Source organism: Erinaceus europaeus, chromosome 2 (assembly GCF_950295315.1).
Source record: "Erinaceus europaeus chromosome 2, mEriEur2.1, whole genome shotgun sequence".
Taxonomy (NCBI): domain Eukaryota; kingdom Metazoa; phylum Chordata; class Mammalia; order Eulipotyphla; family Erinaceidae; genus Erinaceus; species Erinaceus europaeus.
In genome coordinates, this window is record NC_080163.1 from 124992274 (window position 1) to 125015099 (window position 22826).

Here is a 22826-nt window from a genome sequence, read left to right on the forward strand (position 1 = left end):
ATAGAGGCAGAGAAATCGAGAAGGAGGAGATAGAGAGAGACAGACACCTGCAGCCCTGCTTCACCACTCGTGAAGCTTTCCCCTGCAGGTGGAGACCGGGGGCTTGAACCCAGGTCCTTGCGCACTGTAGTGTGTGTGCTTAACCAGGTGCGCCAATGCCTGATCCCAAGATTTGCACTTCTAGTAAGCATCCTGGTGATGCAGATGCATTTGACCCAGTAGCCCCACTTTGAGGACCACTGAGATTCTGGTTCATGGTTCAGAGTCCCCAGGTCCACTGTGGCAGGAGGTCTGGAAAGAGGCAGGGGCCAGGCCAGGATGAGAAATTCAACAAAGACATTGACAGAGGCTCCAAGAGCTAACGGACACTAGGGTTGAGCATCTGCCACACTGAGCTAGCCAATGTTGAGGTGGCCACTGACCTCCTGAGTGCTTTGCAGGCTCATGTGCTCCCAGATATCATCTGCTCGGCCCAGAGGCCAGGCTTAACCCTTCTTGCCACACTGTCTTATCCTGACTGGCCCAAGCCCACTAATACCACCCTGGTTTCCTGCTGCCACTGTCAACAGGCCCCATCAGGTGTGGCCTCAGGTCCCAGGAAAGGCCTCTTTCTCAGGCTCTCTGAAAACTGTCCCTAGATTCTAAACCAGGGCACAGAGCTGTGCCCTTTGCCCTCCATCAATTAGCCTCTCTCCCAAACACCCTGGCATCCAGAGAATTGGGCTGGCTGCCCCGCTGGGTATTTTCTGATCACCAGGTGTGGTGAGGACCTAATTCCTCTGTGGGGACAGGTGTTGCTCTTTTTCAGAGTCTTTGTTTGGCCTTGTCTCCAAGCCAACAGGCGGGCAGGAAGCTGGGAGGCAACTAAGGACAGCAGGCTGCCTCCCCTTCCTTCTAGCAGGCGGGACCCCCACATCACTCCAGTGAGAGCTGACCCACATCCCCATTTTGGGGTACAGGGGGCTTGCTGCCACCACAGCACGGCCAGAAAAGCCCGCTGCTTACTCCTATGAAATGGTAGATCTTGCTCACCAAGAGATTGCTGTGCTCTGATGTTTTCAGCTCCTCTTGAAAAAGAGAAAAAATTCTGCCTTAAAGGGTAGAAAACAAGTTCACCCACAAACTCGTTTACGTGAAAAAACTTCCTTGTATGGCTTGGTGACTCATCAGCCCCCATCAAAGCTTGTGTGGGATGACAGACTGCCACTCTGGTCCCCCTTCCTCGTCTGGGGGGAAAAATACAACAACCCACAAATGCATTTCTTTCTGGGCTGTGTTGAAAGCTGGCTATCAGGCGCTACGGCCCAAGCCCAGGCCTAGGGAAGTCCTGCCCGCAGGATGGGGTTGTCCCAGACTCCCCAACTTAAGGCCAAGAAGGCTCTGGGGTGGTGGAGCACAGGAAAAGCTTGGGGTTCCTGGGGCATAGTGCACATCTAGCTCCTCCACTCCCGGCTGAAGGTACAGCAAGGTCCCTGTTGTGTTGACTCCAGGCTCCAAGTTGTTGTCGTATTGGGTGGGGAGGGTGTCCCTGGGTAAAGATTCACTCGCGGGAGTCGGGCGGTGGCTCAGTGGGTTAAGCGCATGTGGCGCAAATCGCCAGGACCTGCGTAAGGATCCCGGTTCGAGCCCCCGGCTCCCCACCTGCAGGGGAGTCGCTTCATAGGCGGTGAAGCAGGTCTGCAGGTGTCTGTCTTTCTCTCCCCCTCTGTCTACCTCTCCTCTCTCCATTTCTCTCTGTCCTATCCAACCACGACGACGACATCAATAGCTAACAATAATAAATACAACAATAAAACAAGGGCAACAAAAGGGAATAAATAAATATTTTAAAAAAAAAAAAAGATTCACTCGCAGAGCACCACTGACTGCCTCTGGTCTATAGATGGTGGATGCTAAACAGATGTTTGCTCTCCCCACCCCTTCTCATATATATATATATATATATATATATATATATATATATATATATATATATACATATATATATATATTTATTATTGGATAGAGACAGACACCTGCAGCCCTGCTTCACCACTTGTGAAGCTTTCCCCCCTACAGGCGGGGACCAGGGGCTTGAACCTGGGACCCTGTGTACTGTAATGTGTGCGCTTAACCAAGTGCACCACCACCTGGTGTCCTCACCCCTTCTCTCAGCAACTGTTTCCCCATCTGCACAGCAGTGGTTTTGCTGAAAGTTTCTAAGTCTCACCCAGTGTAACCCTTGTCTGAACAGAATACTATAAAACCACAGAAGAAGTGTTGATCTGTCATTGCCTCCAGTCATCTGCTCATCCCAGAGGCAGACTCAATCCTATGTGCCAAATGGTCTTATCATACCTGGCCCGAACCTACCACAAATCACCTTGGTCTGCTGCTGCCACTGTTAACAGACTCTGTGTGTGTTTGTGAGGGGGGGGGGGATTTAGGCCCCATGAAAACAGTAGAGAAAGCACCATATCTAATTCAAGGAAAGTAAGCAAGAATCCTGACTGAGCAAAGACATCTATGTGGTGTTTAAAGAGAAACATTCATGGGGGTGAGAGTTAGCTCAACCAGTAGAGTGCACACCTTATCAAGTGTGAGGGTCTGAGTTGGAGCCCTCAGTCACATATGGGGGTGACAAGCAAAGGAGAATACCTCCATTCAAACCTTCTATAGACCCTATGAGTCTAAGTCTGCTGTTTTTGGGAACACGGACTCAGTTATTTTTTCTGGAGAGAGAGAGAGAGAGAGAGAGAGAGAGAGAGGTGTACATTCCGCCATGTGAATCACTTCTAGGTCCCCAACTCACAACTTGTATTTGTCACTATATGTTAACAACAGTCATCTGGGGGTCTACTGGGTTGATTGTAGGTGTTTTGAGGTGATGGGATCATATGGCTATTCAGACAAACATTGCACAGCTCACTACACCTATCAGCTAAGATGTGTATGCTTTCTGACGTATCAAGGATCACTCAGCTTTTTTAAAACTTAAAAATTTTAAGAGGTTTATATACAATGATGACTAAAAAATACTTTCCTTTTCAGCATTAAAAACTATTAATTAAAGTACTTTTTCAATGCCTCGGAACTCTCCTACACTACTGGTATATAAACTAGTACAACCACTTTGGAAAACTGTGGACCCTCTGCTTGCCTGGTAGCTCCCCAATTTAATGCCTGGGTATGTGTTCACCAAAAAATAGACATAAGGTCACCAAGAGACTTGCTACAAAGGTTCTCTTTGTAACAGTTCTGAACCTGAAGTATCCATAACAGAATGAACAAAAGAATAGAGTTTATTCACTCAAAAGGACTTTGCCAAGCAAAGAGGGTGATTAGATTATAATCACACATGGTAGCATAGGTAAAGCTGGTAAATAAATAAATATATATATATATATATATATATATATATATTATATATATATATTTGCAGTGGAAATGAGACTTTGTATTTATGGTCTTGTAAGATCCAGTGTCTAATAGGCAGGTACACCCAGTACAGTTGCAGCAAACATTTTATTCCCTAACATGCAGGCCTCTCCTCCTGGCTGAAAAGCTGGTCATTATATTTTTTGAGCTAAACAAATGAGGCACAAGAGTTCAGGTGGTATACTTCCATTTGCACAAGGCTCAAGTCTATGCAAATGAATCTATGCTACTAGGAGATTCTGGGTTTTTCTTTGGTGGGCAGTAGTAGTTCATGGTGGTGGTGGTGGAGGGGGACAAGTGACCAAAAAGGCCAAGGGGACTCAGAGAAGGGGATCATGCCAATTCTCACCCTGGGTGCTGGTTACACCATCAAGTCTGTGAGCATTTGCAAATTCACTCATCAGTACTCTTGACCTGTGTGGGTTAGTCTTCAAAGGAAAGTTTATGTAAAAAACAGACCCAAATACTCCATGTCTAACCCAAAGAACTCTAGTTCAGGAAAGTACTGAGGCCTTGTTGCAATCTCTGCCTCTGTGGGCTCAGCCACAGGCCTATCCCACCCATGTCTCACCCTCTCAGATCCACGGTAGTGTCACCTTGCTACAGAAGGCCCATAGGCCCCTGATGGTCAGGAAGTTGAGCTCAGTGACCTGGATTCAAATGCCAGTTCTGCCAGTATAGCTGTGTAGCCATAGATAAACAATTTGACTTCTCTCAGTGCCTTCTCCTTCAAGATGAACCTAATCAAACTTAGAAATAATTTGAAGATATCACATGCATGCAAGCCCCCAAAAGGGCTTCTGATGTTAGTGGCTACGTAACTGTTCCCTCCCTCTTCTGTAAAGAAAACCCATAGGAGCACCAGCTCTCCTCCCCAAGGCTGCCTAGCCCTTTGCCACTTGTTAGTTTCAATCCCTGAAGTTCCCCTTGTTATTAGTTATAGGATCCCCGATGACTCACAGAGGGGTCTGAGCTGTAGAAAGGAGACACTGGAGATGTAACTCAGGGGGGACCAGAAGCCTGGGCCTCATGCCCTCACCCATGCACTGTCCCTTGCTACCTGCCTCAGCTTCTGTTGAAATAATGCTAGAGCAGCGGGCTGGCTGGACCAGCACCTGTAAAGGGCCATCAAGGGTCTTTCTAGCTAGCTCAGCTCTGCCCTGACCACAGTTCCCACTGAAACCCACTTCCAAAGTCTTGAACTGCAATGGCACCCTGCCTACTGGGAAAAGCTTTTCATAGAATCCTTTTGATCCCCTTTTAGGGGGTCAGGAAACCCTCTTTGATCAAGTGTTAGAAATTAATCTGCACAGAATTCCTGCTTCTTCAGTCTGGTTGAAGCAGACCTGTAGATGGGCCTGTGAGGAGACTGAGGCCTCTCTCCATCCCTGCCCCATGTTCCACTTCTCTGCCTTGCCTTCTGTCTCTAAGGCAGGGCACTTGATTCCCACCACATCCTAGATAGAGGAGGATCAGATGCAAAGTGTCTGACAAAGGCACCCAACAAGGCACCAGCCAGAGCCACTAGGGACAAAATGTGGACTCCAAGCTATATATGATGATGCACCAAAGGTCTACAAATTCACTAAAGCAGGAGGGATGAGATGCTTTCTATTTCCCTCTAGTACATATGGGCCACTAGTAAGTGTTTAATGGTCAAGAGACTAAAATAATGTGCAGTGATCGAGTAGTGATGCCTGCCATGGTGCATGGAGCAATTGGGTAGCATGTATGCCAGGCATATATCACCCTTCCTTTTTGAGCCATCTTTTAGAGCCTGCTACACAGAGGAAACAGAACCCTAAATCATTAAAAAGCAAGATTCAAGGGGCTGGGCGTGGTGCATTCAGTTGAGTGCATATATCACCATGCACAAGGACCTGGGTTCAAGGCTCTACTCCCCACCTACAAGGGGGATGCTCGAGACTGTGAAGCATATCTTCAAATAAAAAGGATGGATGGATGGATGGATGGATGGATGGATGGAAGGAATGGATGGAGGAAAGAAGGAAGGAAGGAGAGAGACAGAGAGAGAGAAAAGGCAACTAGGACTGGTGGATTTGTAGTGTAACCATTGAACCTCAGCAATAACCTGGTAGCAATAAAAAAGAGTAAGATACATTAACACCAATGCAGTATTTATTCACATGGCAGATGCCATTCCAAGTTCTTGGTTGATCTTCATGGAAGATTTAATTCCTACAGGGATCAAAGAACATGATCTTCTTATGAACCTCACTGTGCTTAAGAGGAGAAAGAGATTCACAGATGAAAGTACTATGCCAAAATCATACAGCTAGTAGGTGGCACAGCTGCTAGAATTAAAACTCTGGTAGTCAATGCCCACATCCAATGGAAAAGCAATTACAGAAATCATATCTTCCACCTTCTGCACCCCATACAGAATTTTGGTCCATACTCCCAGAGTGGTAAATGTTAGGGTTTTGAACTCCAATTCCATCAGGACCTGGAAAGAGAAGAAGGGGAGGGGGGGGAGGAAAAAAAAAAAAAAAGGACACTCAGAAGTAGTAGGTGTGACTCAAAAAGGAAGAGAAAGGGAGTCAGTAGCATAGCAGGTTAAGCGCACGTGGCACAAAGCGCAAGGACCGGCATAAGGATCTGGGTTCAAGCTCCCAGCTCCCCACCTGCAGGGGAGTCGATTCACAAGTGGTGAAGTAGGTCTACAGGTGTCTATCTTTCTCTCCTCCTCTCTGTCTTCCCCTTCTCTCTGTCCTATCTAACAATGACGACATCAGTAACAACAACAACAATAATAATTACAACAATAATGAAAAACAACAAGGGCAACAAAAGGGAAAATAAATATAAAAAAATTTAAAAAAGAAAAGGAAGAGAAGGCAGGACCATAGAATATGGGCAAATATATATAAATATAGTAGATATATATAGAAATAACCACCACTCTGGAAATCTGCCCAACAAAGTAATTCAGAAGAACTGAAAGTGTGGGGGCTGGGGATGTACTCAGTTCAGTGGTAGAGTGAAAGCTTGAATATATGAAGCCCTGAGTTTCATCATCAGCACCATAAGACAATGAAAGAGAGAGGGAGGGGGAGGGAGAGGGGGGAGGGGGAGGGAGAGGGAGAAGGAGAGGAAGAGAACAAGAGAAAAACTAAGGCTTGGATAAGGGAAATAGTTATGAGCACCCTGTGTGCAATGGAGGAAAACTGAGCAGATCACACACCCAAGTAATCCTTTCGGAAATGATACCCTGTCCCCTTTACAGTCACAAAAGACAGGGAAGCTCTCTGTGAAAGCCTGCACATGTATGATACACTTAAGCTGAAATGTTGAGCCTATACTAGCTTGACCATACACGTACTTAGCCCAAGTTGCTGAACCACCTGCTTAAAGTGAGTCCCCAGGGCATGTGTGAGGGTGGAGCCAGTCACAGGGAGTAGGGGCTGTAGGAGCAGAGCTGGGGTGCCCTTGATGTGGCTGTCAAAATATTTTCAGACTGTTGTCAGAGGAAAAGGTAGAGAGGGGGTGAGACCAGGTAGAGAGGGGGTGAGACCAGGAAGAGAGCAGTAAAGCAGTGGAGGAAGTGGGAAAGGGTGACGCAGGGGTCACTGCTTTCCCACAACACAGGGAGACGTTTCGGTCACATTTGCAAGCCTAGTGCAAGGCAGAGTCTGGTGCCAGGTTAGCTGTATGCACAGGGCCTCAGTATTGGGGACAGAGTGACACAGGTGGCTGTGGGGCAGATGTGGAAGCAGTTAAGGTCTGAGCTCAATCCTTCAGGTCTTGGACATGAGGGCTGACAGGAGCTGTGTAGTGTGCAGGCCAGCTAGCCATCCTGAGCCATGAGGAACTTGCATTTAGTCATCATTGTCCTGCCACCTGAGAGCCTTACAGAAAAAAAAAAAAAAAGTAGGCTCCTGTGAAATGCCTCAGGACACAGAATAACCAAGGCCCTAAGCAAGCAGGTGACAGGGACAGAAAAGAAGAGTGAGTAGACTACTAGGAAATGGAAGTTTTGTGGGTATGAGGGACGAACATGTGGGCACTCACACAGGTATGTAGCTGGGAATCATGTTCTCGACAGTAAGACCTTAGGTTCTGGTTTCTGTCAAACTTGTGGGCAAGCCCAGCTTTGATAATTGAGAAAGTAGTTTACCCTTTCAGATCAGTCCCCACATCTGTGAAATGGGGAAATATAAGCACTAGGCCCCTCCCAGAGTGGAGGGGCTGGGAACAGGCTATGAGTCACTGGGTGACAAAGCAAGGTGCTAACACTCAGTGTGGGTCTGAGCTCTATGAGCAGGTGTGAGTGCAGGCAAGTGGAGAGAAGAGAAAGGGCCAGAGGAAGGTCATGATCGTGGTAAATGTACCCACTGGTGGGTCCCACCCTGTCCCTAAAAGGTGCCCCTCAGGATAAGGGCATTAGCTCCAGGTGCAATTGGCACTTGGACCTAATGCCTAGAATCTTGGCAACCATCTTCTTGAGGGGGATCCTCAGGAAACCTAGACTCCCCAGGGTCGGGTCGTCACTTCTGATGCTGGTTCTGTGACTAGTGTCACCTCACTTCTCAAAAGAGAAGACAGGTTCAAGCAAATAGGCCCAACATACTTATAACACTTTCAATCAATCTCAGGGCAACCTGCACACAAACCCCATTCATTTCCACCCCTCTATACAGGCAAGGACTCGGTCCTAGGCAGAGGTGACCCTGAAGTTGTGTTACCCCTGGGGGCTTGGGAAACCTTGCTGGGAAGGACATAGTGTGGCCTGGGCAGACAGCCAGGGAGGTCACAAATGTGGGCTGTTCTCAGAGCCAAGACAGCCCAGACAGGCCAGCTTCTATTTGCCTCCCTAACCCCCTCCTCCTCATCCATGCACACTCTCACATATAAGAAACAAGACACTCAGCTTGGCCCCCTGGGACTGTTCTCCCTGACCTGGCTCCCTCGGGGACAAAATCATCTTGGTTTTCAAGACTTCTGTGCAACAGCCTGAGGAGCCCCTCTCAGAAAGTAAAAGGGTTGAGTTTCAGAGCTGAAGGCACAGGAGCACTGGCCATGCAAAATAGGTGTCTACTGCTTCCTAGAACTCCTTCACAGCCTCAGAGTGTGGCTTCTACCAGCAGAGCTCAGGGCCTGTCACTGGGGTCTGGTATACATGACAGGCCTGTCCCCTCAGGCCCTTGTAGACACAAACAGGCTTGCCCCCCAAAGTCCTAAACACACAACAAATATACCCCTGAGGACCTTGTACACCCAAGCTGACCTGTCACTGGGGCCTTGTCCCTCAGGGGCTTACACACACGACAGGCCTGTCCACCACGGCCTTGTGCATACAATAGGCCAACCCTATCTCACAGATAGGCCTGTCCCTCAGTCTTACACATAATATAGCCCAAGCCCTCATATAGACAGACCTGCCTCCGATGGTCTTGTGCACAAAGCTAGGAATTTACCCTCATGGGCTGGCACATACAGACAGGCCTGTCCTCATAGGACACAGCCTCCGAGGTGAACTGCTGAGTCAGAGCTGAAGCCTCATTAACTAGCACAACTGTTTATGCTTCCACACCCCCAGGAATTGGCCTCAGGAGCTGAACCACCCAAACCAAACAGGGCTGGCCTCCCCAGGGGGCCCCCAGGACAGCAAGTTCTGCCCCAGCAAATGCTGGGAGGAGAGGGAGACAAACCAAGGAAGGGTCCTAGAGGCTGGGACACTGTGTGTCAAACCCTGTCTTGGGGGTGCCTTGGGGCCTTGGACGAGTGACTCCAATTTCCTCACCTTCAAGACACTGACAACTGCTCAATGAGATGAGAATATGCTCAAAACACAGTGCCTGGAGCTGAGGAGAGGCCTCCAAGGGCCTGTGATGGCATGTGAACCCTGAGATCCATGATGAGGTCACTGAGACATGGAATACAGGGTGGATGAGAACTGAAATGTCTCATCCAGACACTCACTCTGTCTTGTTCCACAGCACACTCGCAGTATAGATATGCCAGTGTGCTTCTTAACTTTTCCTCAGGACGTGTGTGTGTGTGGGGGGGGGGGATGTCCCAGGGAGCCTATTTAGACACCCCCCTTACATTTTCTTTTCTTCCTTTGAAATTAAATACTGAAAAGAATTCAATGGGTTTGGACAAACCCTTGGAAAGTCACAAACCACAGTAGTACGGTCAGGATTTCTGAAAGCCAATTTTGGCCCTTTTTTGAGCAATTCTGCTCCTCTATTGAGAATGCCCTGTCAATGCCAGCCCAGATGGATAAAAACAAAATCAGTGGGGACACAGAAATGAAGAGGTCACATTCTTTGTACATGCAAGCATGCATTCTATATGCACACTGCAGCTATAGCATATAAGTATATGGGGGGGGGGTTTGGTGGCGCACCTGGTTGAGCGCACATGCTACAATGCGCACGTTACAATGTTAAGGACTCAGGTTCCAGTCTCCTGTCCCCACCTGCAGGGGGAAAGCTTTGCAAGTGGTGAAGTAGGGCTCTCTCTTTGTCTCTCTTCCTCTCCATCGCCCACTTCCCTCTCGATTTCTGGCTGTCTCTAACCAATAAATAAATAAAGGTAATTTAAAAAAAAGAAGAAAAAGTATATTGGGGTAAAATGACAAAACTAATACTTGGAAAAATTTATGATTCAAGCTGAGGTTGTGAGATTTATTTATTTATTGATATTTATTTTCCTAGCTGGGGCTTTACTTCTCCAGGTTGACTTTTTCAGATAGACAAACAGAGACAGGAGGAAAGAGAGAGCCCAAAAGACACCATAAAGCTTCGCCTGTGAGGTAGGGGCCAGGCTCAAACCTGGGTCCAGTGCCTCATCTGCATGAACTATCTGGTAGCCCCTGGGGTTGTGGGGTCTCTAATGGTCTTACTTTTTGATGTTCTATTGATCTTTGTCCATAAGAACACGAGAAGCAGAACAAGACTTGAATCAGAAAGTCAGACTCTGAGTGAGTGAAGTAATTAGGAACACATAGACCGAGCAAAAGCAGGATACCTCAGTGATCAATAATGAAGTTTGCTGTGTGACTTTGGACCAGGTACTAGGCCTGTCTGAGCACTGGTTCCCTCATTTACCAAATGACAAGGAACAGGAAAGCCACCTAGTCATAACTGGTCTCTTGGCTCATTTTGCTAGTCAGCAGTGCTTCCCAAATACCCTGTTTCACTGCTATTTTAAAATGAAGGAGAGCAGGCTTCTCCATCAACCTCATCAAAACCAGATGGCATATTCTTGAAAACTTGGTTGTCACATTTTAGAGTGTGGAAGAATTACCTGGCACTCTTGCTTAACGTTCAGAATTCTAGGCCTCATCAGTGGAATATCTCATTTAGCAGACTTGAGAGAAGCCCAGGAATCCCCATTTTTTGCATTCCAGATGATTCTTGATGAAGGTACAGACATAACTTATTTCATCATGCTCTGTATTATTATGCTTCAAAGATAATGTGATTTTCACAAGACTCCACCATTAAAATAATCTGCTTGTTTTTAAAGCAATAATTTCAAATACATGCATACTGAGTGATAAAGAACAAAAGCTACTGATGCTGAGATTCCACTGCCACCTGGTGGTAGCATACCTAAATTATGCGGTGGGGGGGGTCATCAAGCTGCCAGTATCCTATAGACACAAGCCAACTCTCATATATTGAGAACAAAGGTCACTATCTAGAAACTGTGACCATTTCTTGGTTCCTGATAACCCTGACTTGGGTTTTCTGGATGTTTTCTTTTCAAATTATCTGTTCAACTATTTTAGCGCAGTGCCAGAGAGTGAGCCAAGGGCCTCATATGGGCAATACTTTCTAACACAACTTGCATTCTAAAAAGAAGGGATGTGGGGAGAGGAGAGACACAAGCATACCAATCCACCATTCCTAGAGCTCTTCCAGTGACGTCACTGGTGCTCCCATGTGGTGCTGGGGATTGAGGCCAGGGTCTGTGACATGGGCTCAATATAACATTCTAGCCCCAGAGCTACCTCCTAGGCTCTGGATGCTCCCCTTGCTGAAATTTGACTATTTGCATTTAGCAACCACAAACACATTGAAATTCAGCGTAGCTATCCAGGCCTTTAGGGGATTGACAGAAGTCCAGTGACCTCCAATTCTGAGCTTGATCAGTCAACCATCTGATCCCCAGGTGCAATCCACTCAAGCTTGTGACTTTTACATAATCTTTCTAGCTAAAATTCCCCAAAATTCAGCTTTCTTTTTTAAAAAAATTTTAAATTACTTTTATTTATTTATTGGATAGAGACAGCTAGAAATCAAGAGGGAGGGGTGGAATAGAGAGAAAGAGAGACAGAGAGACACCATCTGGCTCCAAAATTCAGCTTTCTATGCTGACTATCTCAGTCACCCCTTGTGAGAATACAAAATTCTCCCAAAAACATGTTGGTGGCATAGTGGTATACCTGCCATCCAAAACTCTCCCAAATTTCTTAAGCATTGCCCCTGATATGTTGCCTATGGTCATAGAAAATGCTTGAAAAAATGACTACCAGTAAGGCAGAGAGCAGAGATTCTCCCTTGACATTTAGGCTAGCTTCTCCATGCAGTGTTATCCCAGCTTGTCAGGTAGCCAGTGTCTCTCCCAAGTAAATTCTGTTCCATCCAGAGGTAAGAGCAAGGTAATTGCCCACTGAGGACTGGGAAATTCACAAAGAGAACAGAGGCAGTGGCTCTCTGTGGTGAAAAAGCCTCTTCCTTCAGGTAGCCCCATGACCAACATGCGTCTGCCCTGGATCCTCCCTCCTGCGCAAGAGCTCTGGCATTTCACTCAATAGGTGCTGACGTATGCCCTGCCTGTCCTGGGACACAGGGAGTTAGGCATCAGGGACCATCTCCCTGTGGAGACAGAGCTCCAGGAGCACCTGTGGATTCCATGAGCAGGCTTGTGCAACCTTTCCATCTTAGTTGTCATCAGGTGCCTTCCACCTAAGTTCAGAAACCAACAGGAATTGGAAAAGGCTGGGCTTGAGCCCCCACCCCCACCCTAAGCCCTCACCAGCTGTGGGAACTTGGATTCCAGGCTGAGCCTCACCTGCCCTGTAGGAAGCAAGGCAGCAATGCTAACAGCAGTCCCTAGTAGGCGAGTGATGTGGGTGAAATGGACATGAAGAGCCCTGACTAATTTCCCCATCACACAGCAAGTACTACAAATGCTAGTCCTCCTTTCCCTTGGCAGACCCAACTTGAGAGCCTCCCACTCCATGCTGGCCACATAGCGACAAAGTCAATAGCCTGGCAGCTGTCAAAGAGAAGGTGAGGCCCTCCTGGCGACCAGGAATGCAATTTTTCCATCCTGTGCTCAGCTGCCACAAGAACCTCTCCAAAAGTTTCACAGAAATTTTGAATATGATTTGGTCACCCCAATATGACACAGAGCTGGCGGGTCTTCCTATAGAGATGACCATCTCTGGTGGGCACAGTCATGCCAGACACTCCCTGATGGTTCAGCAAGGTGACTTGCCTGTCTTAGTTAGAGATCAGAAGGCAGGAAGAAGGGAGCTGGGCAGTAGCGCAGCGGGTTAAGCACACAAAGCACAAGGACTGGTGTAAGGATCACCCGGCTCCCCACCTGCAGGGGGTTGTTTCACAAGTGGTGAAGCAGGTATGCAGGTGTCTATCTTTCTCTCCTCTTATCTGTCTTCCCCTCCTCTCTCCATTTCTTTCTGTCCTATCCAACAACAGCTACGACAACAATAACAGCTACAACAAGCACAATAACAAGGACAACAAAATGGGAAAAATGGCCTCCAGGAGCAGTGGATTTGTAGTGCAGACACTGAGCCCCAGTGATAACCCTGGAGGTGCCAAAAAAAAAAAAAAAAAAAGGTAGGGTGGGCACTAGGAGTGTTTTCTCTGTACATCCATGGCCTAGGGAGCTGCAGAGCAGAAGACTCCCTGGGGCTCCAGCAGGGGTCTTCTCCACAGATCTGGCCTCTGGATCTTGAAGATGACTGGCAGGTCAGCTTCCCTTGTGTGCTAGAAGGCTCTGCCCTTTCCCAGGCAGATCAGACCTGGCAAGTTGGGTCAAAGATCTAAGGTATCTAAGGAAGTAAAGACTATGGAAATTCTTAGCTTTCGAGTCTCCAACAATTTCACCTTTAGTGCCCACTCTCAGAAGTTATATGCAACCTAGTCTCTTGAGCTACCAAAACTCTGCCACCCCCACCCCCTCAGAGATCCCTGTTCTGAGAGCAGGTTGCACCATAGCTGTCAGGCTCATAAGCCAAGGGTCAGTGAGTCAGGAATTCCATTTGGGTGCTATAGGGAAAGAGGTGTCAAGATGCCAATGGGAAGGGGCTGGGGTCCTCATTGGCTAGACCAAGTCTGGAAATTCTCCAATGATGGAGCAGCTCTGAGCTAGACCACAAAGCCACCTGGGCTGCAGGACTTACCTTCCACTGTAGAGAATGGAACCACTGGTCTCGCAGGTAGCTGTTGGCAGCCTGAAATGACAAGAATGAGATCCAGTCAGTAGTGTGAGCATTTCAGAGCATTTTACAGGCTGGCATGCAAACCTCCTCAGGTCTGTCTGTGGAGTTTATCTAGCTCTCAGGGGCTTTGCCAAGCAGTATCTACTGGGTGCAAAACTAAATGTGAAACAAAATGGTAGCCCATGGTAGGTCTCTTGAAATAAGACATTGTTGCTCTTTGTGCTTATTCTGCTGGACAGGTGTAACCTTGAACACAAGGCTTAGACTGAACACATATCTGGGTGTCTTTAGGGAAAGCTGGTGAAGACAGGATAAGCCATAGAGTGGGAGAGTGATATTGGGAATGTCTGGAGGCCTTCTGTGCACCCAACTCTGTTCTAGGCACCTGTGAGTTTACTGCCCAGTCTCCCATCAGTCTTCAAGATAGCCCTCAGAGCTGGGTGGTGCAATAGCCATGCCACAGAGGGAAAGACCAAGACCCTAAGCTCTCTTGCCAAGTAAGGGTACTCTGACTCCCATCCTGGCTTTCAAACCCTGTGGATTTAACCACCACAATGTCTGCCAAATATAGGAAGTCAATGTACAAAGCACTCAGTCTTGAACTCAGTCAAACATCAGTGTGGGACAGCTGGGGGGTCTGGCTCAGTGGCAGAGTACAGGACTTGCATGAATGAGATCTCAGGTTTGATCTCTAGTACCACATGTGGACAGAGTGGTACACTGGTTGGTGCCTACATACCCCCCTCCCTCTCCTGCTCTCTCATTAAACAAAGAAATTAAAAAAAAAAAATCAATGTGTTGAGATTCACAACAGCCAAGGAAGGGGTGGGAGCAGCCTATATGTCCATCAAAAGATAGATAAGTAAGCTACATATTCAGCATATTATTACTCTGCAATTAAAAACAATGCTCTTGTATCCTTTAGGACAAAATAAGCAAAGTAAGGAAGTAGGTAAAAGACAACTACTGGGTGATTTCTTTCAAATGTGGAATATAGAGAACTGAAATACATAAATTTCAAAAAAATAGTAATAATAGCCAAAATGCTCTTAAGATTTTGTGAAAACTATGGTAGTTACCATGAGGGAGGGAGACATGCACAGAACTTTGCCAATGGGTGAGGTGATGGAACTATTCTTCTGTTATCTAATATTCTTATAAACCATTATTAAATCACTAATTAAAATGTTAAATAAACACGGTAAAGAAAATCAGTATGGTGAGCAAAACCTTCCCCCTCTCGGTCAACTCTGCATAGGTTTCTCTCTTCTGTAAAATGGGGGCGATAGCCATTGCTTTGCAGGAGTGTTGTAAGGCCAAGGTGCGTGCCCAATGATGCATCTAGGGTTCTGTCTGGCACCTGTGAAGTGGTCAGACAGGAGTGTAGTTGATGTTGTTACTTATCACCAGACCACTGCTCCTCCTGGGTAAGTAGTGGCCCCAGGAAGCTCCTGCACACTCTGATGTGGATAGTGGCTACTCTTGAGTGGACCGCCTGGTGTCAACTGCAATAATGATACACTTTGCCCTTCATATTGACTGGCCTGTTCTGTTCTGTAGGGCAACCTATGAGGTCTGTACTGCTAACCCCTATGGCCTGGTTAGGGAAACTAAGGCTTAGAGAAATTAAAATTTGTTCAAAGGGACACTGGTAGGCCCATGGCCAGGACTGGAATGCACTATACCTCAGCATTCCAAATTTTCCCTGGACTGCTTCCTAAGGCAGGAGTCCAACCATCCTGCTTAATCCTCAGTCCTCTGTTCCAAGTGACCTTCACCTTGGTGGTCAAGGGGACTGATCCTTTCTTTTATTTATTTTTTCACATTTATTTATCTTGCCACCAGGAGGTCAGTGCCTGCACAACAAATCCACTGCTCCTGGCAGCCTTTTTTTTGTAATAGACATAAAGGCAGGAGGGGGGGGTGAGAGGGAGAGGGAGAGGGAGGGAGGGAGTGGCCTGCAGCACTGCTTCACCACTTGCAAAGCTTCTCCACTATAGGTGGGGCTTCAGGACTTGATCTTAGGTCCTCGCACAAGAGAGATTACGTGTATGTGCTCTACTAGGTATGCCATGCCCCCAGCCCCAAGGGACAGGACTTTTTACAAAGGCCAAAACCTCTTTCCATGCATGATGTCCATCTCTGTTCCCAACCCACACAGACATGCATATAAGCATGTACCTGCTCGTCACAACCTTGGGCTGCCCACTCAAGAGACTTGGCTCTAGCAGATCCAAGTTCAAGTCCTGGCTCTGCTGTGTCTAGGGTGTGACCGGGAGCAGGTCTCCTGGTGACACAAGGTCTGTGCTGCCTGATCATGTGGTGGAGGCAAAGGAGTCCATTATAGCCTCCCAGAGGGGTCCTGGCTAGGTCACCTCCTGTCAATGCTGAACCAGCTCTATGACTGTATGACAACTCTTATTCATTAGGGTGACAAAACACACCCTGTGCTCAGGGGTAGCAATGAGATCCCAAACAATAAGATAATCCAGACAAAATGTTGACTTGGCACATTGGTGTCATGTGTAAGTGCTCAAGAATGAGGTCCAGTGGCAGCCAGGGTCTGGTAGAGGTTTGCTGACTAGTATGTGACAGCAGGCATTCTGGGAGAAGAACCCTGGCTACACTAAGTGCTCACAGGGTGCCCCTGACTGTCCCCAGGGTTTCCAGCTCCTATCCTAGTATAGGGGGTGGGGCGGGATATGCCAAACACTTGGAATGCTCTGGTCATCAGAATGTGATCAGATGTGATGTGTGTCATTTCTGGTAGAAGCTCTAAGGGCCTGCACATTATCTATCAATAGTAGGACCCTTTTCTGCTCTGTCCCCAAACCACTGTCTCTAGTGGTCTCTGCTCCATCAGCAAAATTCCTAGGAGCCCAGGATGGACATACTGCCTGAATGAGAAATAATCCTTTCCTGACTTAAATCATCTAGTGCTGGTCCCAGTTCGGGGCGCCAGTTGCCAGTCTAGCTTCGCGGATGGGAGACAGACGACCAGGGACTCATGGCTGAGCTGGGAAGCAGTATCTCATTTATTAATCAGATACATCACCTTTTATGCATCTCTTCACCGGAAGTGACAAGGGAAAGGAAATGACTAGGAGAGGGGCTGGAGCAAAAATAGACCTCAAACAGAACATAGAAAGCTTCCATCTAACCAGTGGGGATTAAACCAATACCCTGCAGGCAGGGCAGGACCCAGGTAAAACAGTGATTATGTAAATAGACCACATCATAAGTAATACAAGTGAACCTAATGTGATGATCAAAACAGAAGGTCTTATAAGCAGAATTTAGAACCTAATGTGATGATCAAAACAGAAGGTCTTATAAGCAGAATTTAGAAGCATATCAGCATTTCGCCCTTTCTTTTTAACTAATGGCCATAGTATCAGGAGTGTGGGGTGAGAAACCTATATCATACAGGCATTTTCAAAAGAACTGGCACAAGACATGGAGGAACAAGTAAGAGAGCAGCAAGAACCAGTGTGATGCCAAGGGGAGGCCTGAAGGGGCGTTTCCTGCCTCAAAGGGCAGTGCCTATCAGGCAAAAGGGCGTTTCTTGCCTCTGTGGGCAGGACCTAGTAAGGAGGAGGGGGTTCTCCTACCTCTGGGAACAGAGCCTGCAGGCGAGGGGGCGTGGCCTATAGAGTCCCCAAGGCTGCTTGCTGCAAAGTCCATGGACTGCTGCGGTCAGTCTTTGAGAAACCCAGCAGCATAAAGGGAAACTCCTGTAAAGTTGTGTAAAGTGTCCAAGAGGTGTATCAGTAAGTCCAATAGAAGTGTCAGTCCAAAGTAGATGACCACGGAAGAAATGCCAGGGGATGAAATGCTGCACATCTGCCTCGTTGGGGAAGGTCAACCACTGTAATTCAGCTTTTCTGTAGACAGTGAGCTTTGGAGTCTGTGAATCAAGTTTCTTCAGGTCGTGCGAGGTCATATCATTGGTTTGGGGAGGTGTGTTGTAATCATGCCATTTTGTGGGCAATGTCAGAGAACAGGGGTCCAAATGGATTTCATTTGAGCAGATGTTTTTTCATGTGAAAACTTGACAGCTGTAATTCACTTACTTGTCAAGCAAAACTTGTAGCAGATTAGAAGTTTACTATAATTGATAACTCCATTATAATTGGAAGTCCTTTCTAGTATGATTTTAAGGTTGTTTAAACAGTTTAAACTCAATAAAATGTGGAAAGGTAAACAGAAGAACCATGGTTAGAAGCCTCAGGCATGAGAATCATTAACATAACCATTGCTTTTTCTACCCCGCCCATACTTTCCAAGACGTAAAAAATCAAAAGAGCAAAAAAAAAAAAAAAAAAAAAAAACCGATTTTTTTGGATTGTTTCTAGATGTCTCTAGAAATCATGGCTGCATAGTCAATGTCATACAAAAATTCAGTCATTCAAATCACTCTCTTATGAAATGCAACTGAAAGCAGACAGCAAACTTAAGATATTCAGAGAGAACAACAAGGGGGGAATCAAGAGAAAAGTGGTAGGCAGTTTTTGCTTCTTTCACCTTGAACCAGATTATCCAGATCTCACCATGTAGCATCATGAGTCCCTGGAGGGCGTCCTAGTCCAAAAAGCTCCTCGAAATTCCATTTAGGGTGCTTCTGACAGTTCCTGCTGGATTGCTGCAGGCACCCATTTTTAAAAATGTCTTCCCATCGAAGAAAGAATCGAATCAGGATGGTAGAACTAACCATGTTTCTCCATTCTTGGGGACTGCCAGAGTACTGGAGAATGCTCTTCAAGTTAGAGTAGTCCTTCTCCATGGGAAACATGCAAGAGGGAGTCCAGAAAGTCCCAGGGGAAATCTCCGTACATCTTCCAAGCTCTACGATCACGGTCATAAGGAACCAAAGTTCCCGGTCAGGGAACCAAAGTGTGGCCCAGAGCAAAATGTTCCAGAGACAGAGAAACTGTCTCATGACGAAAGAGTGGAGGCTTTGGGAAACCTCTTCATAAGTAGAAAGCCAGCCCATGGTGGATGGGTAGCCAAGTTTACTTTTCTGGGGGATGGGCAGGTTAGGTTCCACGTTGGTTGGGCGCCATATGCCAATCCCTGTTCGGGCACCATTATGCCGGGCCAGGCTAGCTTTACGGGCAGGAGACAGATGACCAGGGACTCATGGCTGAGCTGGGAATGCAGTCCAATCTTTATTGACAAGTGGGGATGCAGTTCAACAATCTAATCTCTAATCACAATTCTGTCCTATATATCTCCTGAGGTGGAAGTGTCAGGAAGAGGAAGTACGTAGGATAGGGGTTGGGGAGAAGGAAAATAGCGCGCAAACCAATGAGGATTAAACCAATGAAAACAGTGATTATGAAAATAGACTACAACGTCAAGCAATGCAACAGAAGGGGGTCTTAGAAGCAGAATTTAGAAGCATACCAACAATCTAGCATTTGTGACTGTACCTCAGAAATGGGCCTCATTTTCTCATCACAAAGAGAGCAAGTCCCACCAGGAACACACTACTTTCATTCTGTCCCTGCTATAGGCTGTGCTCCTCTCTACCTTCATGTCTCACCTGATACGCCAATGTTCTAGTATGCCTGTCACAATAGGTGGACAGATGGACAGACACACACACAGCAAGAGAGAGAGAGAGAGAGACTCTGCCAACCATGTCAGGTAGTAACATTTAATAGGCTGCATGTCCTATAGTCATCTGCTTCTTTGTCCTTCCTCCCCAGGCTCATGGCTCTGTTAGTTCAGAGACCAAATCTAACTTCTTTATCATTGTGTTCATAAAACCTGAGGGGAGAAAAAGGAATTAAATGAAAGATCCACTTGCTTGCTGAATGAATCACTGGGTGAATGAATGGGTGGGTAGATACGTAGATGAATGTCAAGAATATCACTCTACCTGTTCTCATTAAAAAAAAAAAAAAAACAGAGTAGCAGATCTTCAAAAGAACTATTTATCCTTTATGTCCTCTCTTCATCATTATAGATGACTAAAGGCCTAGAAATAGTCATGGTGGTCTTTTCCTGAATACCTACTATATTCCGGCAGTGTTCAACATGTAGTAACACTGAACCCTCCCTTACCCACCCACAAGATCCAAGAAGGCAGGTGTTATAGACAGATGCCCACTTCACAGGTAAAGAAAATAAGGCTTGGAGAGGTGACTCCTGCCATCCACAGTTACACGGGTACACCTGGCATCAGTGAACTAGAGGTATGCTATCTATCTAGCCATCTATCTAGCCTGCCATCTATCTAGCCACACATCTATCCTCCTGCCATCTATCTAGCCACACACCTGGACTCCACTGTACTCCCAGCCGCCAGGCTGGAAAATGGGAGAAAGCACTGATAAAAGAGGAGGGGAGGACTTGGCTGGCACCCGTTCCAGTCATCAGGCCCACAAGAGGGTGGAGTCACTTCCTTTCTTGAAGAAGGAGCTGCAGAGGCCATGATAGTAGTAGGCCATGACTGCTCCTTCCTTCCCTTATCTAGTTCTGAAGGACAGAGGCCACTGGGGAGGTCTAGAGTCCCAGTGTTGCTGGCATCTCTGAAATCCTTCTGTGGGGAGGGGCAAATCAAGGCTGTAACCTCTTCAGATTCAAAGGAGGTCTCGAAACTTTACATCAGGCTCAACCTGATGCTGTTGACTGGCTACGGAAGAAGGGCAAACGCTAGAAGAAGAAGAAGGGAGAAGGTCACTTTCTGCAGAGTCTTCATCTGCTGTGTGAGGCTGAGGCCACATAGCCCAGCCCTGTGGGACAGGGACAGAGCTTGGAGTCCCAGTGTTCACTACAGAGATAGAATTCAAGCCTGGGAAAGCACCCCTGGAAGCAACAGGCATGCCCGGTGATAAATCTTTCCTTCGAATACCGAAACGGCCTTGTTCCAGGCAAATTCTGTCTAATTTCCTCTTCAAAAGCTGCCAAGTTCTCTCTCATTGTTGCATTGTCCGGGGAGGTGAGAAAAACAGCCCAGGGTACGCGATGGGTGACTCTTTCAGAGTTCTCTGTCCCCTGCCCAACTTCTTAGGGAAAAAACAGCACGTGTTTTTCAGACCGGAAAGGTCTTTCTCTCCAGTTTCCAGTAAGGAGGGGACCCGCCCTGTCCCTGCCCTGCTGCCAGGGTTGAGGGTAAACAGTTGCCCCGGTCCCCTGGGGGACTTTCAGGAACTTTCTGGGACAAGACTATCCCAGAAAGATGCACTCTCTGAGGATGGGACTTTCTGGATCTAGTCTTGACTGAAACCTTGATTTCAGGGTGGTAAGGTCTGTACATTGCTCATGGATGGGGAATGGAGGGCCCCAGAAGATGATTTGTGCCTTGTAGCTTTCTAATTCCCATTGCCCCAACCCAGGAGACAGCAAAATGCCCCCAGGATGCTTTTATTACATGGTCACATATTTATGTGGTTAGCTGCCTCACAATGAAATGCCAGCTGAAAGGGCATTAAGGAGGAAAGAAGATGAATATGTCCTTTCTGCAACTAAGGATTCTAATAACATGGCATTAGGAGAGTTCACGCTGAAAGACACAAAGCATCCAGAAACACACCAATTGGACCCATGCTGAAAGGCTGAGAGCCTTTGTCTGGTGACTCGATCTACTGGCAGGCTGGCTCTGTCTCTGGCGTCTCTAAGCTGAGAGTGATCTGGCTTACTTAAGAGCATCCCTTACCTTTCTCTAACATGGATACAGTCAACTCCCAGAATTCAGAGCAGGCACCAGTTCAAATTCTAAGGAGGCAGTTTTGTCAGGAGGTCCCAGAGAGACACATACACACATAGGGGGAGAGAGGAGTGGAGAGAAGATAGAAGACAGAAATTAACAAGGATGTAGTGAGAGGCTGGAGGGAAAAAAAAAAGCCTACAGGAGAAGCAGAGAAAGAAATGAACAACAAAGAAAAAGGGAGAAGGGGGAGAGGGGCAGGAGTACAAAGATTAAGTATTAGACAGAGACAGAGGAAAAAGTAAAGAACCTGAGATAGGCAGAGAGACCAGACAGGACAGGGACCTCTGCCACGCCCTAGAAGAGAACAGCGTGCCACTAGCAGCAGGATGGGTCCTATTGGGAGGTTTAGGAACACAAAACACATGCCACCCCCACATTCTGAGGCTGCTCCCCATGGTGTTGGTAGTGGGGTGATCTGAATGTGAGAGCAAAAGGACAAGTTCTAGTGCAGACCCATCCTGCAGAGCTTTCCTGACATAGAAATGCCCAGAACAGTGGCCATAAGGTCACTGTGCACCAAGGAGCCACATTTTTCTTTCATTAAATTAGACAGAGATGCAACCTTGTGTGGCCAGTGCCTGCTTCCTGACCCCTAGAAGAAGCTTCTGGCCCTGGCCACACCCTTCTGCTTCTCAGGCCTCCCTCCCACCCAGAGTAGGGAGATAGCTCTCTGTCACATCCCAGCCCCAGATCCCATTGCAGGGAAAAAGCCCTCAGCCAGTAGTGACAATAGCCTCCCTCAATGTGAAGGAACTCTCTGCCTGGTACCCCAAGGTAATACCTTAAGCTCTGGGTATCACTCAAACACCCCTATAAGCAAGATTCTCCCATCTTCAAGATGAACAGGAACTTATTAGTGTAACAAGATGAGGCCAGGGATTGGCTCTGTGTGTTGGAGCAAAGCCCAATGGCACAAGGGCACAGGGTTGAATCCTGGTAACCACATATAAGGAGGGGGTATGGGGTGTTCTCATCTCTCTCTCTCTAAAAATAAATAACAAGAATTATGGGAGTTATAGATTATGAGGATCAGTGAAAGACAAGAAAAGGGAAATGATAGCAAGAAAGAGAGGTGGGTAGGGTGGGGCTGCACCCACCTGGGCTCCCCAAGTGGTGGGCTGGGGCTGTATCTGCTCCCCTTTCTGGGATCCCAGGAGCTGCCTGCTGTTCGTTCTGCTCCAGCCTCTGGTTCAGGGCTGTGCTAGCCTCTGGAGCTGGGGGACAGCAAGCGAAGGAGGGGGGTGC

General features: G+C 47.2%; 1 protein-coding gene across 2 annotated transcripts in view; it reads right to left on the bottom strand.

Annotated features, from left to right (window-relative positions):
• The window catches only part of CMIP (c-Maf inducing protein), a 226406-nt gene that overhangs the window by 60824 nt on the left and 142756 nt on the right, over positions 1 to 22826 (bottom strand). For both annotated transcript variants that reach the window (XM_060185115.1, XM_007516621.3), the window contains exon 3: positions 13826 to 13876. In XM_060185115.1, coding sequence (XP_060041098.1) covers positions 13826 to 13876 — 51 coding nt within the window. The remainder of the gene's footprint in view (positions 1 to 13825; positions 13877 to 22826) is intronic.